The sequence below is a fragment of the Oncorhynchus mykiss genome, chromosome 13 (assembly GCF_013265735.2).
Source record: "Oncorhynchus mykiss isolate Arlee chromosome 13, USDA_OmykA_1.1, whole genome shotgun sequence".
Taxonomy (NCBI): domain Eukaryota; kingdom Metazoa; phylum Chordata; class Actinopteri; order Salmoniformes; family Salmonidae; genus Oncorhynchus; species Oncorhynchus mykiss.
This window is the reverse complement of record NC_048577.1, coordinates 58,466,173-58,489,333: the sequence shown is the minus strand read 5'-3', so window position 1 is coordinate 58,489,333 and position 23,161 is coordinate 58,466,173. Positions and strand designations below refer to the sequence as shown.

The 23,161-nt window shown below is 39.6% G+C and overlaps 1 protein-coding gene across 4 annotated transcripts in view; it reads left to right on the top strand.

Annotated features, from left to right (window-relative positions):
* Positions 1 to 23,161, top strand: part of LOC110538558 (nuclear GTPase SLIP-GC) — a 45,625-nt gene that overhangs the window by 10,634 nt on the left and 11,830 nt on the right. For 3 of the 4 annotated variants that reach the window (XR_005035615.1, XM_036941714.1, XM_036941713.1), the window contains exons 4-20: positions 1,976 to 2,065; positions 2,219 to 2,307; positions 2,401 to 2,479; positions 2,900 to 2,948; positions 3,296 to 3,382; positions 3,856 to 3,949; positions 4,488 to 4,710; positions 6,763 to 6,954; positions 10,982 to 11,170; positions 11,432 to 11,692; positions 12,086 to 12,179; positions 12,724 to 12,845; positions 12,927 to 13,100; positions 15,586 to 15,752; positions 15,839 to 15,956; positions 18,796 to 18,904; positions 20,552 to 20,679. Coding sequence is in view for 3 of the 4 variants with exons in the window: in XM_036941714.1 (XP_036797609.1) it covers positions 1,976 to 2,065; positions 2,219 to 2,307; positions 2,401 to 2,479; positions 2,900 to 2,948; positions 3,296 to 3,382; positions 3,856 to 3,949; positions 4,488 to 4,710; positions 6,763 to 6,954; positions 10,982 to 11,170; positions 11,432 to 11,692; positions 12,086 to 12,179; positions 12,724 to 12,845; positions 12,927 to 13,100; positions 15,586 to 15,752; positions 15,839 to 15,956; positions 18,796 to 18,904; positions 20,552 to 20,679 (2,265 nt within the window). In the remaining variant the exon portion in view is untranslated. The remainder of the gene's footprint in view (positions 1 to 1,975; positions 2,066 to 2,218; positions 2,308 to 2,400; positions 2,480 to 2,899; positions 2,949 to 3,295; positions 3,383 to 3,855; positions 3,950 to 4,487; positions 4,711 to 6,762; positions 6,955 to 10,981; positions 11,171 to 11,431; positions 11,693 to 12,085; positions 12,180 to 12,723; positions 12,846 to 12,926; positions 13,101 to 15,585; positions 15,753 to 15,838; positions 15,957 to 18,795; positions 18,905 to 20,551; positions 20,680 to 23,161) is intronic. The other variant, XM_036941715.1, reaches the window with a different exon arrangement.

Here is a 23,161-nt window from a genome sequence, read left to right as displayed (position 1 = left end):
TGGAGTCGTGCCTGGCCATACAGTCGTGGGTGAACAGGGAGTACAGGAGGGGACTGAGCACGCACCCCTGGGGAGCTCCAGTGTTAAGGATCAGCGTGGCAGATGTGTTGCTACCTACCCTCACCACCTGGGGCGGCCTGTCAGGAAGTCCAGGATCGGGTTGCAGAGAGAGGTGTTTAGTCCCAGGTTCCTTAGCTTGGTGATGAGCTTTGAGGGTACTATGGTGTTGAATGCTGATCTGTAGTCAATGAACAGCATTCTCACATAGGTGTTCCTTTTGTCCAGGTGGGAAAGGGCAGTGTGGAGTGCAATAGAGATTGCATCATCTGTGGATCTGTTTGGGCGGTATGCAAATTGGAGTGGGTCTAGGGTTTCTGGGATAATGGTGTCGATGTGAGCCATTACCAGCCTTTCAAAGCACTTCATGGCTATGAACGTGAGTGCTACGAATCTGTAGTCATTTAGGCAGGTTGCCTTTGTGTTCTTGGACACAGAGACTATGGTGGTCTGCTTGAAGCATGTTGGTATTACAGACTCAATCAGGGACATGTTGAAAATGTCAGTGAAGACACCTGCCAGTTGGTCAGCACATGCCCGGAGCACACGTCCTGGTAATCCGTCTGGCTCCGCAGCCTTGTGTATATTGACTTGTTTAAAGGTCTTACTCACGTCAGCTACGGAGAGCGTGATCACACAGTCGTCCGGAACAGCTGATGCTCTCATGCATGCCTCAGTGTTGCTTGCCTCGAAGCGAGCATAGAAGTGATTTAGCTCGTCTGGTAGGCTCGTGTCACTGGGCAGCTCGCGGCTGTGCTTCCTGTGATGCTAGCGCAGACCGGGGACAGACAGAAAGGGAAAGGAAAGGGAAAGGGGGATACCTAGTCAGTTGCCCAACTGAATGTATTAAACTGAAATGTGTCTTCCGCATTTAACCCAACCCATCTGAATCAGAGAGGAAAAACAGCTAGGAGGAAGTTATTTCAGATTTCTGCGTGTAGAAAATGTTCACAGGACGGGAGTGATTTTTTTATTCAGTTGGGACAGGAAAGTTCCAGGGTTATAGAACTGTTGCGGAATCAAGACAGTACGGGAAAACATTTGACAGGACAAGATGGGACAGGAATGAATATTCACTCCCATGTCAACCTCTAGTGACTACAATGGCATAGGCGAAATTGATTGACAGTGTGCATCCAAAAGATAGCTAGCTATATGATTTAGCTGGTGGGTTACCAAGTTCAATACAGGACTGTAATGTTAGCTAGCTAATTTACCTATTCCAGCGAATAATCAAGAATCTTCCATTTTGTTGTGAAGAGAGAAAATTATGGTACAGTATCGCATCACTTCTCAGCTGTCAACTAAATGGATTCCGTTCAGCCAGAAAATCCCTCTGATTATCTTTGGTCACCGTAAGCATCATTCTTGATAGTCGCAAATCACTGGCAGCATCGGGGTAAATCTTTGGTAGGTAGAACAGTGAAAGATAACTCATTTTCAAGCTTGTTTGTAGTTTTCACAGCCAGACAGAACAACACATGGGCATGATGACAAACGTTAGTGAAAAACAAACGTTTAAAAAAATAAAATGCTACAGTACATTCTGAGATTACTGTGCGTTAGTCGTTCGAAGTAAACAATGCCATCAACCAAGGTTGTGGTCACGTCCCATCTACCTAGCGAGCGGTATCTGCATTTGCTATGAATGCTGGACTTTGTGGTGCACTATGAGCAGACGAATGTCCAGGAAGTCAAAACTTCCTGATTCTACCAGTGAAATTAAAATGTGCTTGTTCTAGCTTGTGGTTTGGATAATGTTGATGTTTATGACAGAAACGTAATGTTGATAGTATATTGCACAAACACCATGTGTATGTGACCAATATAATTTGATTTGTTGTAACTAATCTGAACTGTTATTGTACCGTTCTTGTTCTTTGCCTAACAACTAGAGAATTGTGTTTTTTAACTTCAGAAACAGAAGCAGCCCGATAACGATAAGAACATTCAAGCGGCCACGTGGTCATCAGTATCCATTAAGGCCTCCAAGAGTTCCTCAGAAAATGTACCATCTTTGCCCTCCTATATAACCATATACAGTACATGAAATCTCAGCCCGAGTACAATTAACTAAACCAAATGCATACTGTTTTATTTAGATCAGTATACAGAACTTTATATCTGTCACACTATAACTCAACACGGCTTCTGTCCGCAGGTTACTGGTGAGATGGTCAACCAAGAGTCTTGTCAAAAGGCCATCATAAAACCCAGAAATCAACCTCCTAAACAAGCAGAGACTAAAAGGTAAGAAACACATCATTTCTTTATTCATCACTGACTATATATAATGTCCCCTTGGTGTAAACAAAATGACAATTGCTGTGACTCTGTTGCCAGGTCATTGGTTAAACTCTTAGGTACAGGAAGTGTGCCCACAACGAACACCTCTGGAATGGGGAAAACAGTGTTTGACCAGGTGGATAAAATCTATATCTCATTTGTCCGTGGTCACAGCTAAGGCATCACTTCTCGGCACTGCTTGGATATGTTTTAGGCAATTTTACAGAGATGAATTATCATACATTATGATAGCAGTGCACTCCACGGGGACAAAAATGATACATTAAGATAATGACAATCGAATGTGTTTAGCAAGCGCTTTCTCATAGTCACAACACTATACAACATAGCAAACATCTAATCTATAAACACCAGTTAGTGAAAACAACATACAGGAAGAAACCCAAATTATTAAGAAAGAAAATGCATCTCAAACTAAAGCAAGAAAAGTACAGATATAGGCTACATAGAAGGTAACAATTGGGATATGTTTGTGATGTAAGTTTTGTGGAACAATTCCTTCATTAACCTGTTGATTATCTATGTGTTTCTTCAGAGTGAACCCTCGACCAGTAAAATACCCCCTCTTCAAGTGAATATCCCAAGTAAAAAGCACTGATGTTTCAGATCTCCACTTACAGAAAAATTATGCTAAAATACTAGTTTTACAAAATGACAAGAAGGAAAATGTAGTGATACTATGTTTCCAAAACATATAATAAAACTCACTCAGTTAAGCATTGAATAATGAGATACTTTATACTTGAGTTGCATGTACCCTTTGTACCATGTACCACATGTATACAGTAAGTAAACAATCTGAAATGATTTTTCACCGACTGATACAACTCATTTGCTTAACAGCATTGGCTATAACAAGATTGGAAGATATGTGACTGCTGCTGGATGATTTTTGTATTAATTAATAAAAGACGTTTCCAACTGTTTCCAGGCAAAAGGAAATCTGATGAGGCCCATGCAAACAAACAAACAAAGAAACGACAACGTGTTGCTGCGTCCAGAATAACTGAGACATTTGGTAGGTGGATGAAGGTGTTTATATGAACCACAATCATTTTAAGAAACACTTGTTTAATTGGAAACCATTTAACATGATAGATTGAAGACATTCCTAATTGAGAATCATACAAATGTACATGACTGACAGTTCACTGTTCTGTTCACTGTTTGCATGTTGCACAGTAGGACAAGCTACAATTGCAGTTCACTCCAAAATCAACGTTTGTCAGTGGTGTTATAGAGTGCATTGATCTGCTCTTGTAGCCATCTCTCTAACAGTAGTAAATACATGGTTGTTTGAGTGGAGTACTCCTTTAACTCAACACGTAATGTCAGCACACAGCAACATTTCATCTCAGTTTTTGATATAGCAGATCTCAATGTCACTGTGCATTCCACTTGTTATTTCCCTGTAATATCCTTTCCACCTTTATAAACATGTTGACACAACAAGATTATAGCTGGTTGGTGACCTGTGTTTAACTTTGCCAGAAACTGAAACCAAGACAGAGGTGAAGAAGATCATGCAACGTATCAAAAGCAAACTTGATGATCTGCCTTCTACGAAACTCATTGACTTCCTCAGGTAAGCATAATTTATTAAAACATGTTTTACCCCTTTTTCTCCCCAATTGGTAGTTACAGTCTTGTCCCATCGCTGCAACTTCCGTACGGACTCAGGAGAGGGATGTGTGTTCTCTGAAACACAACCCCTCCAAGCCGCACTGCTTCTTATCACAATGCTCGCTTAACCTGGAAGCCAGCCGCACCAATGTGTCGGAGGAAACACCTGGTGACTGTGTCAGCGTGCATGCGCCCGGCCCACCACAGGAGACTCTACAGCGAGATGGGACAAGGACATCCCAGCTGGCCAAACCCTTCCCTAACCTAGACGACGCTGGGCCAATTGTGCACCACCTCGTGGGTTTCCCGGTCGCGGCTAGCTGCGACACAGCCTGGGATCAAACCAGGATCTGTAGTAACACAGCTAGCACTGCGATGCAGGGCCTTAGACAGCTGTGCCACTCAGGAGGCTCCAGGTATGCATTTTTAAATGTGGGGGGATGCATACAGGCCACTAAATTGCTTTAATTGTTTTTGTTTTTGTCTTTCATTTTTAACAGAGGTAAAATCCAAACTTTGGAGAAAGACAAAAAAGAGATAGTGGCTGTTTTTGGGAAGACTAGAGCTGGTAAGAGCTTCTTGATTAACACCATCTTGGGTGAGACGACATTGCTGCCCTCTGGAAACCAAGGGGCATGCACCTCGGTCATGATTCAGGTGGAGGCCAATATGACAGACTCGGACTCTAAATACATCGCAGAGATTGAGTTCATGACAGAGGAGGTAATAGCATCTGTTTCATCTGTTTATATTCTAATCTCACAATGTTTTAGAAGTGGTGTCATAGTAAACAGTACATTTAATGAAAGGCTTCTTTGAAACATATCAAGGCCACTAAAACTAAGATCTGAATCGAGGTCTGTCATTGACCCAATTGACACCTTCCATTAACTTAGAAGAAGCATTGATAAAAGGAACAACGATACAATGTAGCCTAACATTGCCTGCAAAAGGCACAGATTTGAGGGGGATTTTCTTGCTATGTGCACTGGTCCTTTTAAATTTCAATTCCATGTTGCACATAAAAATATTAATGCTACGATCGGGTCACTTGCAGCTGTGCTCCGAATTGATGATTATTTGGGTGGTTCCAGCTGTGGGCATGGTTGAAATCTAAACTAAACCCAAGGAAAACTGTTACACACCCTATGTTCCTTTCTCAAATCTCTGTTTTGGAAGATACGGACCTCATGAGGAGGTGAAATCACCGGCAAAATGGTTGTGCGCTACACAGCGCTGAGGTTGCCTACCAGCTGGTTTCACTCGGCAACGTTGACCTACAGATACATTTTGTGTGGAAAAGAGGGAGTGAGCACAGATTTTTATGCTAATCAACACCATCTACACAGGAGGTGGGAATTGCCACACACCATGTGTTAAATTTGACATTTTTACATTTTGGTAATTTAGCAGACGCTCTTATCCAGAGCGGCTTACAGGAGAAATTAGGGTGAAGTGCCTTACTCAAGGGCACATGGGCAGTTACTGGCCCAACCTCTTAACCGCTAGGCTACCACCCAGCGCACTAAATAGAAGCCATTAGCCATTAGTCAAAAAATATTACCAAAATTAAGAATGTGATGAAGCAGTCACACTAAAAAGTCAGAAATAGGTAAAAGATTGAGAGTGTGACTGCTGAAGCAAGTCACATTAATCATCATTTTACAGTATAGAGGAAACAGAGTGATAGCATGTTACAGTAATAAGCCAGCAGGGTTTGTGGATCTGATGATTAGAATGCACACAAGTCACACTCCTTCATTTGTGAGTAACCTCAAAGACTGGGCCACCAACAAACATGTTAACAATAGAGAAAATGCATCTTGTGACATTTTCACATGCAAATAGCACTCGATTTACATGATCTGTAGTTCTTTAGTAATGACTCAGTGGCAGAATGAGAGTTCATCAGAGCGGCCAGCACGCAGGCTCAACATGATGGCTAATTCAGCTCTCTGATTGGTGTAAGGTGCTTCGCTAAATGTGTTATACAATCAGGACAAGATGGAAAGGGTTAAACACTTTGATGTTCTGACAGATATGAGGAAACAAAGGCTTTATACAAATAGAGAGCTAGATTCCCACTGCAGTATCTGATAGGCTTCATTCCTGTAGTTCTTAGGTATGAATGAGAGTTGATCAGAAACTGTGCTACCTGCCACAGAACGTTATTTAAGGTTGAACAAGTTATAAGGCTGCACACTGCGGTACCTTCCACAGTAAAGGGGTAAAGGGATGGGATGAGCCCTTGTGCATAATGTTCCTTGCACAGTAACATGGTGAAGGGTGTGCCCACCTGGAAACGGCAAACAGTGGTTTCTAGCCACAATTCTAAACCTCGTGGGAGGGGAAGGGAGTTGATGTTGAGAGAGCCTAGTAGTGACTATAATAAATAGTTGTGGTTTGGTTGCCATAGTGTAATAGTGACAGCAGGCAGTAGTAGTAGTAGTAGTAGTAGTAGTAGTAGTAATAGTAGTGGTACTAGTAAAAGGCCTAATAGCAGAGCAGTAATTGTAGTAACAGCAGTAGTAAGTTGCGAGTGAGTGTGGGTCATAATTAGTCAGATTGCAGTGATGCTGGTCTGTAGCCTCTTGGGCCATCCCAAGCTTCTTGTGTGTAAATCTTTAGTTTTGGCATACCGCCTTTTGTTTCCTATTTGTATACTATGTGTTGGTCACCATTTGGGGGGCTAGGTAGTTTCAATAACACAGGACTTAGCTTTCAAATGAAGAGAGTATGCATTACACATTTGTAATGGTTTTACATTTTTATTAGGGATGGAAAGAGGATGGAAATGATGAAGACAAGGAAAGGGATGACGACGATGACGATGATGATGAAAAGATATCAGCTTTGTATGGAAAAGATGGACGTGGGGCAACCTTAGAAGAACTAATGGACAGAAAGCACTTCAGAGAAATTCCAGAGTTTCGTTTATCAGTCAAGAAAATATTTGTATGTGACACAGTAAGTTACTGTCATGCTAGTTCACTTCTATGAAGATTGTGTGCTTTGGTGAAAATCATTGTTTTAAAAAATCATTTTAGGAAGGTAACCACAACTGATTGCAAATTATATTAAATCATGTATTTATTCCCTTACCAAAAAACTGGCTTCTGGCAAACAGTTGTGGCAAACCTTTGGCCAATTTGGCACAAATTTGCAGCAAGCGCATATTTTCACATGCAAATTATTTGCGGCAAACTACTGCAGCAAATTTGCAGAGACTTGTGAACTTGTGGCAAACAATTCTGAAAAGCTTGTGGCAAAAATTTAACTGTTTGCTGCAAACATAGTATACATATGAAATGAAATCAGGTTTTTGGTTACTCTGTGTTAACATTGAAATATTGTATCTACATAAACCAAATCACATTCACTTTAAATTTACATTCACATTCACTTTTAAGTTGCTTCTCACAGAAAACTAAACCAAGCATACTAAAATTACTAAATGTACTAAACATGTATGCAATGTCTTAACAGATCAAATTAACCCAATACAACTTGAAGTGAGCATGCTAATGACGATAAGAGCAAAGACCAGATATTTAGCAAATAAATGGTTTATTTTGTATTTTTATGTACAGTAGCTACAACATCTACATGAGAGAAATTTGAACACTAAGGGGATGTTGATATTAGGATGTTTAAAAGGGCAAATACATGAATGTACATGAGCCAAGTGACAATTGAGCAATAGCTTTCAACCAATGGAAGTTTAAAAGATAATTAACAAAATTTGATTCATGAAAATAACAAAACTAAATCAAACCCAGTTCAGAACTATTGCCTTTTTGGGTGAACTGTGGAAGTCCTTCATCCAAACCTTGTTGAATGCACTAAAACAATCAGAAAACACACAACAAAAACAAAATTAAGATACTGAAAAGATTTTCTATTTTGGCATCTTAAAAGGTAGGCTCAGCGGCTAATGGCCAGGTTTGGCTTTGGAAAAACTGGGTCAGCAGTTACAAAGTTGCCTTGATATTGCAATGCTTCTCACTGAAACTGGCATTCTATATATTTTTCAGCAAGGAAACAATTGTTCTGCCTTTTATAAATGCTATATAAACAAACAAAGTATCGAGAATAAACTGGGACTAAGGTCTACTAAAAACAAATACATTTAAATGTGTGGCCAACTGTTCCTAGAGATCCACAGTATACACTATATGTCACTAAGACAGTTGTCTACTAGTTCTCTTCTTCCTGACTCAGGTAAACAGAGCATTTGGAAAGTATTCAGACCCCTTGATTTTTTACACATTTTGTTACCTTACAGCCTTAGTTTAAAATCAGATTTTTAAAAATGCCTCAATCTACACACAATACCGCATAATGACAAAGCGAAAACAGGTTTTTATAAATTTGTGCAAATGTATTAAAAATAAACGGATACCTTATTTACATAAGTATTCAGACCCTTTGCTTTAAGACTCGAAATTGAGCTCAGGTGTATCCTGTTTCCATTGATGATCCTTGAGATGTTTCTACAACTTGATTGGAGTCCATCTGTGGCAAATTCAATTGATTGGACATGATTTGGAGAGGCACACATCTGTCTATATAAGGTCCCACAGTTGACAGTGCATGTCAGAGCAAACACCAAGCCCTGAGGTCAATGGAAATGTCCGTAGAGCTCCAAGACAGGATTGTGTTGAGGCACAGATCTGGGGAAGGGTACCAACAAATTTTTGCAGCATTGAAGGTCCCCAAGAACACAGTGGAGTTCCTCTGTGGAGATGGGAGAACCTTCCAGAAGGACAACCATCTCGGCAGCACTCCACCAATCAGGCCTTTATGGTAGAGTGGAAAGACAGAAGCCACTCCTCAGTAAAATGAACCTCACAGCCAGCTTGGAGTTTGCCAGATGGCACCTAAAGGACTCTGACCATGAGAAACAAAATTCTTTCATCTGATGAAACCAAGTTTGAACTCTTCGGCCTGAATGCCAAGCATCACATCTGGAGGAAACCTGGCACCATCCCTATGGTATAGCATTGTAGTGGCAGCAACATGCTGTGGGGATGTTTTTCAGCAGCAGGGACTGGGAGACTAGTCAGGATGAAGGGAAAGATGAACGGAGCAAAGTACAGAGATATCCTTGACGAAAACCTGCTCTAGAGCGCTCAGGACCTCAGACTGGGGTGAAGGTTCACCTTCCAACAGGACAACAACCCTAAGCATCCAGCCAAGACAAACAACACAGGAGTGGATTCGGGACAAATCTCTGAATGTCCTTAAGTGGCCCAGCCAGAGCCTGTACTTGAACCCCGATCAAACATCTCCGGAGAGACCTGAAAATAGCTGTGCAACGATGCTCCCCATCCAACCTGGCAGAGCTTGAGAGGATCTGCAGAGAAGAATGGGAGAAACTCCCCAAATACAGGTGTGCCAAGCTTGTAGTGTCATATCCAAGAAGACTCAAGGGGTTAATCGCTGCCAAATGTTTTTCAACAAAGTACTGAGTTAAGGTTCTGAATACTTATGTAATTGTGATATTTATTTTATATACACATTTGCGAACATTTTAAGAAAAAACTGTTTTTGCTTTGTCATTATGGGGTATTGTGTGTAGATTGATGAAAAAACAATGTGATCAATTTTAGAGTAAGTAAGTGAGTAAAACAAAATGTGGAAAAAGTCAAGGGATCTGAATACTTTCAGAATGCACCGTTAATGCTCCTGAGTGGCGCAGCAGTCTAAGTCACTGAATCAGAGCTTGAGGTGTCACTATGGACACCCTGGTTCAATTCCAGGCTGCATCACAACCGGCCATGATTGGGAGTCCCATAGGACGGCGCACAATTGGCCCAGCATAGTCTGGGTTTGGCCCGTGTAGGCCATCATTGTAAATAAGAATTTGTTCTTAACTCACTTGCCTAGTTAAATAAAGATTACATAAAATAAGTCCTGGGTTGAAGAAAAGCAACATAAAATTGAGTTATGCCTAATATGGCAAGTCATATTATTTTTCCAAAATGTAATATTGTTAACTTCATATCAACACTATGCATGCAAGAAGCCTTGACCTGGTGTACACATATTTATCTGTCCTCGGTTTTATTGAATGCCTCAATCTGTCTATTTGCGTTGTAACTGATTGCTTCTAGAAAGAGAGCAGGAACAGCACATGATCAAGATGCGCTAGCTACTAGTTTAAAGCAATGAAATACCTAATTATTACAAATAATTAATGTTTGGGCTACATTTATGAGAATACATGCATTTGCTTACATTATTAAGCTTGTCCCCAGCAAGAAAACCAAAATTGTCACTCAAACAGAAGGGGGAACTAACAGACTCACTGACCAACAACCAAAACAAAACAGGTGGGGTTGTAAGGAGGAGTTCTGAAAGACACTCATGGGGGTGTCCACTGAAAGTTGACTAGCAACAACAACTGGAACCCAAAATACACTCACCATGAGCACCCACTAATTTTGCCAAAGAAGAGGCAAACAAAAGAAAAACCCACACCAAACATAAAGACAGTATGCAACCCAAAACAAAATCAGACAAAGGAATATATTTTCTATAAATCAAACAGGGAGCGCCAACTACAGGTGTTGACCCTACACATCTCTCAAGACAACTAGAACACTGGGCCAGGCACTCTTAAATAGCACCTGGGCCAGCACAGCTGAAACACCTTCCCACTAAAGAGGTGGCAACCAGCACAGGTGTAACACATACTGACTAACGAGGGGACACCAATCGGTGTGCCCTATGTGCTAATGTGCTAAAGCCCAACCTCAAAACATAAATGGAAAAACCAAAGCCTGTAACAAGCTTGAAGATGATAAACTAATTTATCACTCAGAAAACGTGTTATGAGTGAGTGCACTAGTGGGAATTGATTGTAAGCGATTGATGGAAAATATAGAACTACATCTTTTAGGCTCTTTGATCTTTGTCAAAGTGTTCCTTTGGAGAAAATAACTTAGTTTTTTTCACCATTGCATGTAATGATACTTTATTACAATTGCAGGCAAAACAACTCTCTAAAAAGATCACTTGTTACACACGGAGTGATACATTTAAAAGACGGTATTGGCCGCTTGTGAAGTGTATAACCATCAAGGTGCCAAACTCCAAAGACCTGCTGGAGCATGTTGTGCTGGTTGATCTTCCAGGCAATGGAGACTGCAACAAGAGCAGAGATGAGATGTGGAAATTGGTAATTATTTACAATTCTTATTAGTAATGGTTCAATATTCTATTTAGAATTGTATACAACTTCTAATTTGGTTGATGTTAGATTAACATCATAGGTACAGGGCCAAATGTCTGGCTATATCTATGTATTTGAGTTTATTTATATCTATGTTCAAATGATTAAACATATTAGGTAGGCATATGTATGTTATTAATATTATGTGTATTGTGTATTTTACACCATTAATGTTGGATGTTTTAAGTTAATGTTACACTTCTTTAGTTTGTTGGAAACTGCTCTGCTGTGTGGATTGTGAGCGACATTGCAAGAGCAACTTCAGAAAAGGAATCTTGGGAGATTTTAAACAGCACCGTTAGCCTCTTTGGACCTGGTGGAGAATGTCGAAGCATCAGTTTCATCTGCACCAAGACAGACGACATTGAGGAGAATCAAAAGGCTGATGCACGTACTTGTATTTTGCGCAGAAATGAAACAACCAAGAGGCAAGTGAGGGATAAATTCAACAAACAAAAAAAAGTTAAGGTAAGTTACAACTGACATAAAGGAATCTTCTGTGACTTGTCAACATGCTCATACTGTATGTTGTAGTGGGGAAGATTTAGACATTTCATGGAATTAAATGAAAGCAAGATTACATTGTACACTAAAGCTTTTCATTAGACATTTGAGTTGTCTAATATACAAAACAAACAATTGAGTAATAGGTGCTTATTTGTATTTATGGTAAGGTAAGAAAGTTGTTCTAATCTGGTATTTATCAGTCATATCAAAATCTTCTAAATGTATTTAATTGTTTAAAAAAATTGTTGAAGCACAACTGTTTGCATGATGAATATAGATTTTTTTTGAGCTTGCAAAATGTCAGTGTGTGGACATGATTTAATTGTCTGTCATTGTCTCATAAACACCTTTCAGAAACACTTCAGTGGGGGAAAGGATTTCCTTCAGGTGTTTACTGTGAGTTCCAAGGAATACCAAAAGGAAAAGCATTTGCAACAAGAAGAGACAGGTACGATAACTGAACGTTCTTATTGATTCTACAACATAGAGACACATAATTGTGTCCCCTATTTTTATGCCTATGCATTTTTTGAGATTGTTTGTGTTGTTAATTACTTTACATAGCAACAAACTTCACCTAAGCAGCATGCATATTTGAGTATGACCTGTCGTAGCTGGAAACTTTAAACATGCAATATGTCTTAATCAGTAACAATTAAAACCTGGACCATATGATACTCAATAATAATAGTGTGTATACATACAGCATGCTAAGCTATCCTCATATCCTCTGAAACATTTCACTATATTCTATATTCTTCTCGGGAAATAACATTCTGCTCTTTTGACCACTACTAAGCGCCATTCCTAATTTAAATTCTGCATGCAGAACTACGATCATGCCCATAATCAATAATTCAGTTAATCAAACTCGAACAGAAATAAGAAAATTTAATGATCAAGAAGTGAATCCAGGATCAATAAGAGCATCAAAGAACACTGACCTCAACCAAAGGTAGAAATAAATATCTGGTTTTGAACTGATGTTGCAGAAATACCCAAACTTCAGGAATTTCTCAGAAATCTCAATGATCGTCGCACAAAGACTTCAGTTTATGTTTCTGGAGCCTATGGGATCCTCTCTTTGATACACGGAGCCAAAAGCAGCGACATGGTATTGTACTTACAGCATGTTAATATACTCCTTATATGTGAATCAGTGTATTATATTGATAACGTTGAGTTTGGTTTTCAGACAGACAGCAAAGAAGAGGTGTGCCAGGTTCTGGAACAGAGGCTCAAGGACGAGATCAAGTCCATTGGTCAAACTATGGATGAGGCTTATGAGACTTTTGAACGATGCCTCTCAGAAGGAGTTCGACAATCAGAAGAATCATGCGAGAAATTAATGAATAAAGTGATAGCACCAGTAAGCTGTAAAAACGAAATGTTATAACATTAAGCGCTTTTCCATTGTCACCATACAGTATATGCGTGCTAGCCATTTTGTTCTAGTACCAGAGAAGCTGAAAATTTCAAGACTACAAAAACGATTTGATTACGTTTTGTAACTCACATTAGAATGAGATATATTCAGGCTGAAATGCAATGCATTCAGAAAGTAATCAGACCCCTTCCCTTTTTCCAAATGTTAACCTTATTCTAAAATGGATTAAAAAAAAAAAAAGTCCTCATCAATCTACACACAATACCTCATAACGACAAAGTAAAAACAGGTTTTTAAACATTTTATCAAATGTATCAAAATTGAGTTCAGGTGAATCCTGTTTCCATTGATCGTCCTTGAGATGTTTCTACAACTTGATTGGAGTCCACCTGTGGTAAATTCAATTGATTGGACATGATTTGGAAGAGCAAAAACTAAGCCATGAGGTTGAAGGAATTGCCCGTAGAGCTCTGAGTTGAGGCACAGATCTGGGGAAGTGTATCAAAAATTGAAGGTCCCAAAGAACACAGTGGCCTCCCTCATTCTTAAATGGAAGAAGTTTGGAACCACCAAGAATCTTCCTTGAACTGGCTGCCCGACCAAACTGAGCAATCGGGGAGAAGGGCCTTGGTCAGGGAGGTGACCATGAACCCGATGGTCACTCTGACAGAGCTTCAGTCTTTCTCTGTGGGGATGGGAGAACCTTCCAGAAGGACAACCATCTCTGCAGCACTCCACCAATCAGGCCTTTATGGTAGAGTAGCCAGACGGAACCCACTCCTCAGTAAAAGGCACATGACAGACAGCTTCGAGTTTGCTAAAGGCACCTAAAGGACTCAGACCATGATTCTCTGGTCTAATGAAACCAAGATTGAACTCTTTGGCCTGAATGCCAAGTGTCACATCTGGAGGAAACCAGGCAACATCCCTTCGGTGAAACATGGTGGTGGCAGCTGAGTACTGCGTAAAGGGTCTGCATTCTTATGTAAATGTGATATTTCAATTTTTTTTATTGTAATACATTTGCTAAAATTCTAAAATGTTTGCTTTGTCATTATGGGATATTGTGTATAGATTGATAAATAAAAAATTTTTTATTCCATTTTAGAATAAGGCTGTAACGTAACATTATGTTGATAAAGTCAAGCGGTCTGAATACTTTCCGAATGCACTGTAAATGGGAGAGTAATCTCTGGAAGGACGCACGTAACATAACTGGTATTGGCAGCATCTGTCAGCAGAGTGTGGGATGCGACAACTAAAGAGGAATTTTGTTCCAGTAAGCAGATTTTTTGTCACTGGTCATTTGGACTAATCATGATTTCGCAGGTGTTCACATCTTTCGATTTTTGGAAGGAGAGGGGACATTTGGCCCATAGACTTGCCCTTAACTTGCAAAGGAAGGGGGTTGGAGATACTACCCTTCTTCCACTGGTTCAATCTACAACCTGCTCAGGCCCCGAGCAAAGACCAATAGACAAGATCATCTTGGCCATAAGGCCATCTTTGCCGGCGATTGTGCCTCAACGGATCTACCTCAATGCATCTAAGCTCCGGAATGTCGAACACTTCACATACCTGGGGAGCATCATCTCCGAAGACGACTCACTTGACCAAGAAATAACTAGCGGAATCCTGCCCAAGCCAGTCATTGGGAAGACTGAGGAACAGGATACTCAACCATCACACCAACCCGCTTTCCACAATACCGAAAATCAATACTATGGTAGTGATCACAACCCTGCTGTAGGGCTGTGAAACTTGGACCCTGAACAGTCACCACATCAAATAGATGGAAACATTCCATACACAATCTCTGAGACCTATTATGGGTATCCGGTGGCTTGACAGGGTCTTCAACCTGGAGGTAATGCAGAGAGCAAACAGCATAAAGGCACAGCTCCGATGCCACAACATCAGGATGCCCCAACACCGTCTCCCAAGAAAGATTATCTTTGGCAAACTGCAGCAGGGGCAGAAAGACAGGCCGGCCCCAAAAAGTGTTGCAAAGACCATCAGCAACAGGCAACTTCGAGCGGGAAAGAAACAACCATCTAACTGAAGCCAGAGAAAAGTGTAATTACTGTTCAACCAGGCCAACAACACCAACAGAATAACTTGTCTTTCCCTCATGTCTCAAAGTCTACATTTCAAAACTTGGGACTCCTGAGCCACTCAAAAACCCACAATAAACCAAAGTGACGTGCACAAGATGTCATTATCCAAAACGACGGACTCCCAGAGAGTGAGAGAGAAATTGGAGAGTGGAACGTTCCTATAGAAAGGAAATGATCGTGTGTTGAGTCTCTCAATTTCCACATTTATCTGGCGATAGCATGAATTGGCTCCCACAGATATAGGCTTTCGCAATAATGGAAAAGCAGCTATTGATAGATACTTATGCATGATAGATTTCGAATGCTGTGCTGTTAAAAACATTTAACATATTTTATTATTTTATTCCCAGAGAGGGAAAAAAGCTAGTGGATATCAAGTAGTGAAGTCTTTATGCAAGAATGGCGGCGTTCACAAACCAAAAGGGAAAAAGGAAATGAGAAGGGAACTAAACCTTAATGAGAGTTTAGCCTCACGTATGAGAAGTCTCATTGATGAACAGTTCAAGATACATTTCCCGTAAGTCATTTAATCATTATCAGTAAAAAATGGAATTCAACTAAATCTGGTAACCATACTTTTGATTTGGACATATTGTGTTTCAGAAACGAGGGCAAACATGGCCCAATCAGGGAGCAGATTGATACATTCACCCTTGACACAAACAGCTTGTTTCGGAAGCACCCAGAAATGTCACTACATCTGATATTCCTCAAGACCGAGGTAGGTTTTTTTTTATATCTGGAAAAGCAACATTGACATACACCCTTGTTGGGGTTCGTTCCTTGTTCCTTGTCAATCATTGGCTCATAGATGAAATTAGCATTCTGACAATATCTTTAATTAAATAATTCATAAAACCTTTATTAATGCAATTGCAGACAGAAGTTGACACCGGGAACATAGCACGCATGTTTCCTAGTAAGTTGTGCAAATTAGAAAAGGGTCCTAGTTGTTTTATCATGCCTACAGTCATATATCTTAGTGATGTCACTGCTTTTGCCGTTACCTTCTACTCATGAAACCAAACCCATGCCTTCATAGCTATATAAACAAGAGTGTTAGTGTTATCTGAAAGCTTAGCAGTAAATGTCCAAGTTGATTTATAGTGAATGTCTGACTAGTCTCTTATCTCTTACACTCCCCTACAGAGTTCTGTCTTCACAGTCACACATTTCTCAGACCGTTTCTTTATAAAGGGTAGACTAGAAAACAACTTTAAACAATATTAAACCTTTATAATGTATATATATATTGTTAATCTGTAGTCTAGGACCCTATACATGTAAGGAGGGAGGTGTCTAATAATCAATTATTATAATACATCAAACATTTGGTACAACCCCTATCATGACCCCTAGGTGAACCCCTGACACCCCCACCACCACACACACACACACACACACACACACACACACACACACATACAGTGCCTTCAGAAATTATTCACACCCCTTCACTTTTTTCACATTTTGCTGTGCTACAAAGTGGAATTAAAATAGATTGTAATTTTTAGTCAATTCATCTACACGAAAAATCTAATCAAATCAATTTGTATTGGTCACATAGATATATTTAGCAGATGTTATTGCGGGGGTAGCGAAATGCTTGTGTTCCTAGCTCCAAAAGTGAAGTAGCATCAAACAATTTACAACAATACACACACATTTCAAAGTGAAATAATGGAATTAAGAAATATATAAATATTAGGACGAGCAATGTCGGAGTGGCATGAACTAAAATACAGTACAAGATAATTAGTAAAAATAAAAAAAACTAATGTCAAAGTGGAAGAACAATTCTAACATTTATTGACAAAGTATGAAAAATAAAACCCTAATATGTCTTGATTAGATAAGTATTCACCCCCTTGAGACAATACATGTTAGAAACAATTGTCTCAGCGATTACAGCTGTGAGTGTTTTTGGGTAAGAGCTTTACACACCTGGATTTTACAAAATTAGCACATTACTCTTTTTAAAAATCTTCAAGCTCTGCCAAGTTGGTTGTTGATCATTGCTAGAAATCCATTTTCAAGACTTTACAGCGATTTTCAAGACGATTTAAGTCAAACTGTAACTAGGCCACTCAGGAACTTTCGATGTTGTCATGGTAAGAAACTCCAGTGTCTTGTATTTTAGGTTATTGTCCTACTTAAAGGTGAATTAGTCTCCCAGTGTTTGTTGGAAAGAAGAGTGAACCACGTTTTACTCTAGGATTTTGCCTGTGCTTAAGCTGTATTCCGTTTTTAAAAAATCTTAAACAACTTCCTAGTCTTTTCCGATGACAAGCATACCCATAACATGATGCAGCTACTACCATGATTGAAAATATGAAGAGTGGTACTCAGTGATTTGTTATGTTGGATTTGCCCCAAACATAACGCTTTGTATTCAGGACAAAAAGTTCATTTCTTTGTCACATTTTTTGCAATATTACTTAAGTGCCTTGTTGCAAACAGGATGCATGTTTTGGAGTGTTTGTATTCTGTGCAGGCTTACTTCTTTTCACTCTGTCATTTTGGTTAGTTTTGTGGAGTAACTACAATGTTGTTGATCCATCCTCAGATCCATCCTCAACTATTAAGCTCTGTAAATGTTTTAAAATCACAATTGGCCTCATGGTGAAATCCTGAGCAGTTTCCTTCCTCTCCGGCAACTGAGTTAGGAAGAACGGATGTATTTTTGTAGTGACTGGGTGTATTGATACACCATCCAAAGCTTCACCATGCTCAAAGGGATATTCAGCATCTGTTTTTTTGTTGTTGTTCTTTTACACATCTACCAACCTTACAGATGTGTGGAGTACAGAGCTGAAGTAGCAAATCAAAAACCTTTATGAACCACTATTATTGAACACATAATAAGTCCATGCAACTTATTATATCATATGTTAAGCATATTTTTACTCCTAAACATATTTAGCCTTACCATGAAAAATTGGTTGAATACTTATTGACTCAAGAAATTTCAGCTTTTCATTTTTTTATATTTCCTGGTTGCTAAAATTCTAATAGGTTGCCTAATTTCAGTTTATGTGACAAAACAAACAGTCAGTGTAGAAAATCATTGTACCATTTAAGCCGCTGTGAAAGGTATTTTCCATAAGCAAAAATATTGTATTTCCAGCATATCTGACATCACTAATTAAGGTTAAAACAATCAAATACAGCACAAGAACACAATATTTGGTAAATCTAGTGCAATCCAAAGTAGTTTCAAAACTAGGAAAAACAACTTCAATTTTCATGCTCCGCATTAGTGGAATATGCTGCAAAAGGCTTGAACGCCTTGTGCCTTTTAAATTAATTTGAAGCGTTGTTTGAGGAAATGCTTAAGGAGAAATATGCTTGTTTCTGATGTCTGTTGTGTGCTTGTTGTGAAATGTATTTCCCTGTTGGAGTGCTTACATGTTTTTAATTAAAAAATGAAAATGAATGCACACAAAACAAATACTGCTTACAGGGTAAGGAAACCACTTAAATATATTTTTGTAATTTGGGTGAACTATCCCTTCAACTTAAAAAATGGGTCTCCTTGATCATGTTTTTCTATCTGAAAGGAAACTGAATTCAAGGCAAAACTAATCTGTGACCTCCGCGAGAAGAAGAAAAAAATCTACTCCACTTTAACCGAGTCAATCAAGGACTCCATGCATCGATGCTATATAAGTAAGTCTTGAAATTAATTTGTATTATCTGAGAAAGTATTCAGACCCCTTCCCTTTTTCCACATTTTGTTACATTACAGCCTTATTCTAAAATGGATTAAATAAATAAAAAAGTCCCTCATCAATTTACACACGATACTCCATAATGATAAAGCAAAAACAGGTTTATAGAAATCTTTGCAAATGTATTAAAAATTTAAAACAGAATTCAGACCCGAAATTGAGCTCAGGTGCATCTTGTTTCCATTGATCGTCCAAGGATACGTTTCTACAACTTGATTGGAGTCCACCTGTGGTAAATTCAATTGATTGGACATGATTTGGAAAGGCACACACCTGTCTATATGAAGTCCTACAGTTGACAGTGCATGTCAGAGCAAAAACCAAGCGATGAGATTGAAGGAATTGTCCATAGAACTCAAAGACAGGATTGTGTCGAGACATAGATCTGGGGAAAGATACAAAAAAATGTCTGCATCATTGATGGTCCCCAAGAGCACAGAGGCCTCCATCATTCTTCAATGGAAGAAGTTTGAAACCACCAACACGCTTTCTAGAGCTGGCCGCCCAGCCAAAATGAGCAATCTGGGGAGAATGGCCTTGGTCAGGGAGATGACCAAGAACCCGATGGTCACTCTATAAGAGCTCCAGAGTTCCTCTGTGGAGATGGGAGAAACTCCCAGAAGGACAACCATCTCTGTAGCTCTCCACCGATCAGGCCTTTATCGTAGAGTGGCCAGACGGAAGCCACTCTTCAGTAAAAGGCACATGACATCCAGCTTCTAGTTCGCCAAAAGGCACCAAGGACTCTCAGACCATAAGAAACAAGATTCTCTGGTCTGATGAAACCAAGGTTTAACTCTTTGGCCTCAATGCCAAGCGTCACATCTGGAGGAAACCAGGCACCATTCCTACGGTGAAACATGGTGGTGACAGCATCATGCTGGGGGGGATGTTTTTCAGCAGCAGGGACTGGGAGACTAGTCAGGATCGAGGGAAAGATGAACGGAGCAAAGTACAGAGAGATCCTTGATGAAAACCTTCTCCAGTGCGCTCAGGACCTCAGACTGGGGGTGAAGGTTCACCTTCCAACAGGACAACAACACTAAGCACACAGCCAAGAAAAAGCAGGATTAGCTTCGGGATAAGTAACTGAATGTCTTTGAGTGGCCCAGCCAGAGCTCGGATTTGAACCCGATCAAACATCTCTGGAGAGACCTGAAAATAGCTGTGCAGCTACGATCCCCATCCAACTTGACAGAGCTTGAGAGGATCTGCAGAGAATAATGGAAGAAACTCCTCAAATACGGGTGTGCCAAGCTTGTAGCGTCATACCCAAGAAGACTCGAGGCTGTAATCACTGCCAAGGTGAATCAACAACTAATTGAGTAAAGGGTCTGAAGACTTTCTTTTGTGCAAAATTTCTAAAAGCCTGTTTTTGCTTTGTCATTAGGGGGTATTGTGTGTAGATTGTTTTTGATCCCTCATCAATGTCATCCATTTTAGAATAAGGCTGTAACATAACAAAACGTGGAAAAAGGCAAGGGGTCCGAATACTTTCCAAATGCATTGTATGTAGAATGTGCAGTATTAATGACAGATGATGTCATACAATTGTTATAGAAACAATATGATGACTGTGTTTCAGGGGCATCAGAGCATACAGGAAAAGATTCTCTGAAAAGGATGAAAGATGATTTACATCAGCACATGAAGAATAACAACATTTTCCAGAAGGCCAAGGAAGATATGCTGGGTGGTTTAATAAACCTGAAGGTTTGACACGTTCAGGGCCGGATAGCACATGATAGCAAAATGTGTAGAATATCAGGCAATCTGCTTTAAAACTGCAACATTTCTCTCAGCCTCATGGCAAAATGTGTAGAAGAGCAGGGAATGAGCTTTAAAAGTGTAAAAAAATATATATAATCCTCATTGGAAAATGTGGACAAGAGCGTGAGCTAAGCTATCAAACAACACATTTTTCCTCTGTACCATGGCAAAAAGTGTAGAATGCAGGACATTAACTTTAAAGCTGCAACATTTTCTCTGAGCCTCATGACAACGTGTAAAATAGCATTATAAAACTACAAATTTTTCTGTCTGCACTACGGCAAAATGTGTTGAAATGCAGCAAGTTAGCTGATACAATCCCTGGACACATTATACAGTATAGTTAGAATAATGTGGTAAATTCTATTGATTGAACATGATTGGACATCCTCAAAATGTACATCAGCTATACACATTCATGAATTTAAAAAGTGCAGTCGATAAAAGAACAAATAGGCACTGAAAAATAAACGTATTCGTTGGAGGATAGGGTGGCAGGCTGTGGCTCAGGCATTTACATTATTGTTACCTGATAAAATGTCACAATGTATTATTTTCATCAAGATTGTTAAAATTTTCATTTTGTTTGAACAGCTGACAAAAAGATCATCCTTAATTTAGTTGAATAATCCACAGTAAAGCAAGGCATGATGTTATGTTTCAATGTAACAATTGTTGCGAAAAGTACATACACGTTTATCTATTGGTGTGTTTTGTATCGGCCAGTCTCAATAGAGGGAGGGGGGTCGGCCTCCCGAGTGGCACAGCGGTCTAAAGCACTGCATCGCAGTGCTAGAAGCATCACTACATATCCGGGTTCGATCACGGGCTGTGTTGCAGCAGGGCCTTGACCGGGAGAACCATGCGGCGGCGTACAATTGGCCCAGCGTCGTCCAGGATAGGATAGGGGAGGGTTTGGTGTGGGGGTGCTTTGCTGGTGACACTGTCTGTGATTTACTTTGAATTCAAGGCACACTTAACCAGCATGTCTACCACAGCATTTTGCAGTGATACGCCATCCCATCTAGTTTGGGCTAGTGGGAAAATCAATTGTCTTTCAACAGGACAATGACCTAACACATATCCAGGCTGTGTAAGGCTATTTTACCAAGAAGGAAAATGATGGAGTGCTGTATCAGATGACCTGGCCTCCACAATCTAATTTGAGATGGTTTGGGATGAGTCAACCGCAGATTAAAGGAAAAGCAGCCAACAAGTACTCAGCATATGTGGGTACTCCTTCAAGACTATTGGAAAAGTATTCCAGGTGAAGCTGGTTGAGAGAATGCCAAGAGTGTGCAACACTGTCATCAAGACATAGGGTGGCTATTTGAAGAATCTCAAATATCAAATATATTTTTGTTTGTTTTACACTTTTTTGGTTACTATATATTTGAGCTCTTCTTGCCATAATTTGGACTTGGTCTTTTGCCAAATAGGACTTTCTTCTATATTCCACCCCTACTTTGTCACAACACAACTGATTGGTTCAAACGCATTAAGAAGGAAAGAAATTCCACAAATTAACTTTTATTAAGGCACACCTGTTAATTGAAATGCATTCCAGGTGACAACCTCATGAAACTGGTTGAGAGAATGTCAAGAGTGTGCAAAGCTGTCATCAAGGCAAAGAGTGGCTACTTTGAAGAATCTCAAATATGGAATATATTTTGATTTGTTTAACATTTTTTTGGTTACTACTTGATTCCATATGTGTTATTTCATAGCTTTGATGTCTTCACTATTATTCTACAACGTAGATTCTACAACGTAGAATAAAGAAAAACCCTTGACTGAGTAGGTGTGTCCGAACTTTTGACTGGTAATGTATATAAAAATAGTTAGGGGCAATCCGCATCTAAATTTTGCGAAAGAGCTTCGATATTGCTTGGATAAAACAGTATGTACATAGGGTAATGTCCTGAAAGTGCATTTAAAAAGGCAGTGGGTGTGCAGTTTGTTACTTTCAGGTTTGTTTATCAGTTGTTACCATTTTAGTTCACTGCTCTCTAAAATGGCTGATTCAAAAGAATTATGGTCATTACTAGAATACATTCTGTCAACATTGCAAGCCCATAAAAATACACATTTACATAGACGTTCATTTGCCATACTGCAAAATCTTGGCCATTTAAAAAAGAATGATGCATAGCCACTGGTGATGCCATACAGGTTTCCAGCCCGTATTGCCTTGAGTAGCAGCATTTGGCATGTATGTTAGCATTCAAATGAAGGTCAGTTGTGTAATGTCTGTACATGTAACAACTCTTCAGTTTACACAGCAGATGGATTGATGTTTGCTAAAGGTAAATGTACTCAAGTGTTGTTGCAATTGTCATACTGCCTTCACACAGCAGGTTAGGGGTGCATTTTCAGATGGGTTTAGGTTAGTGCTCCTCTTGGGATCTGCATGTTTCCACAGTCA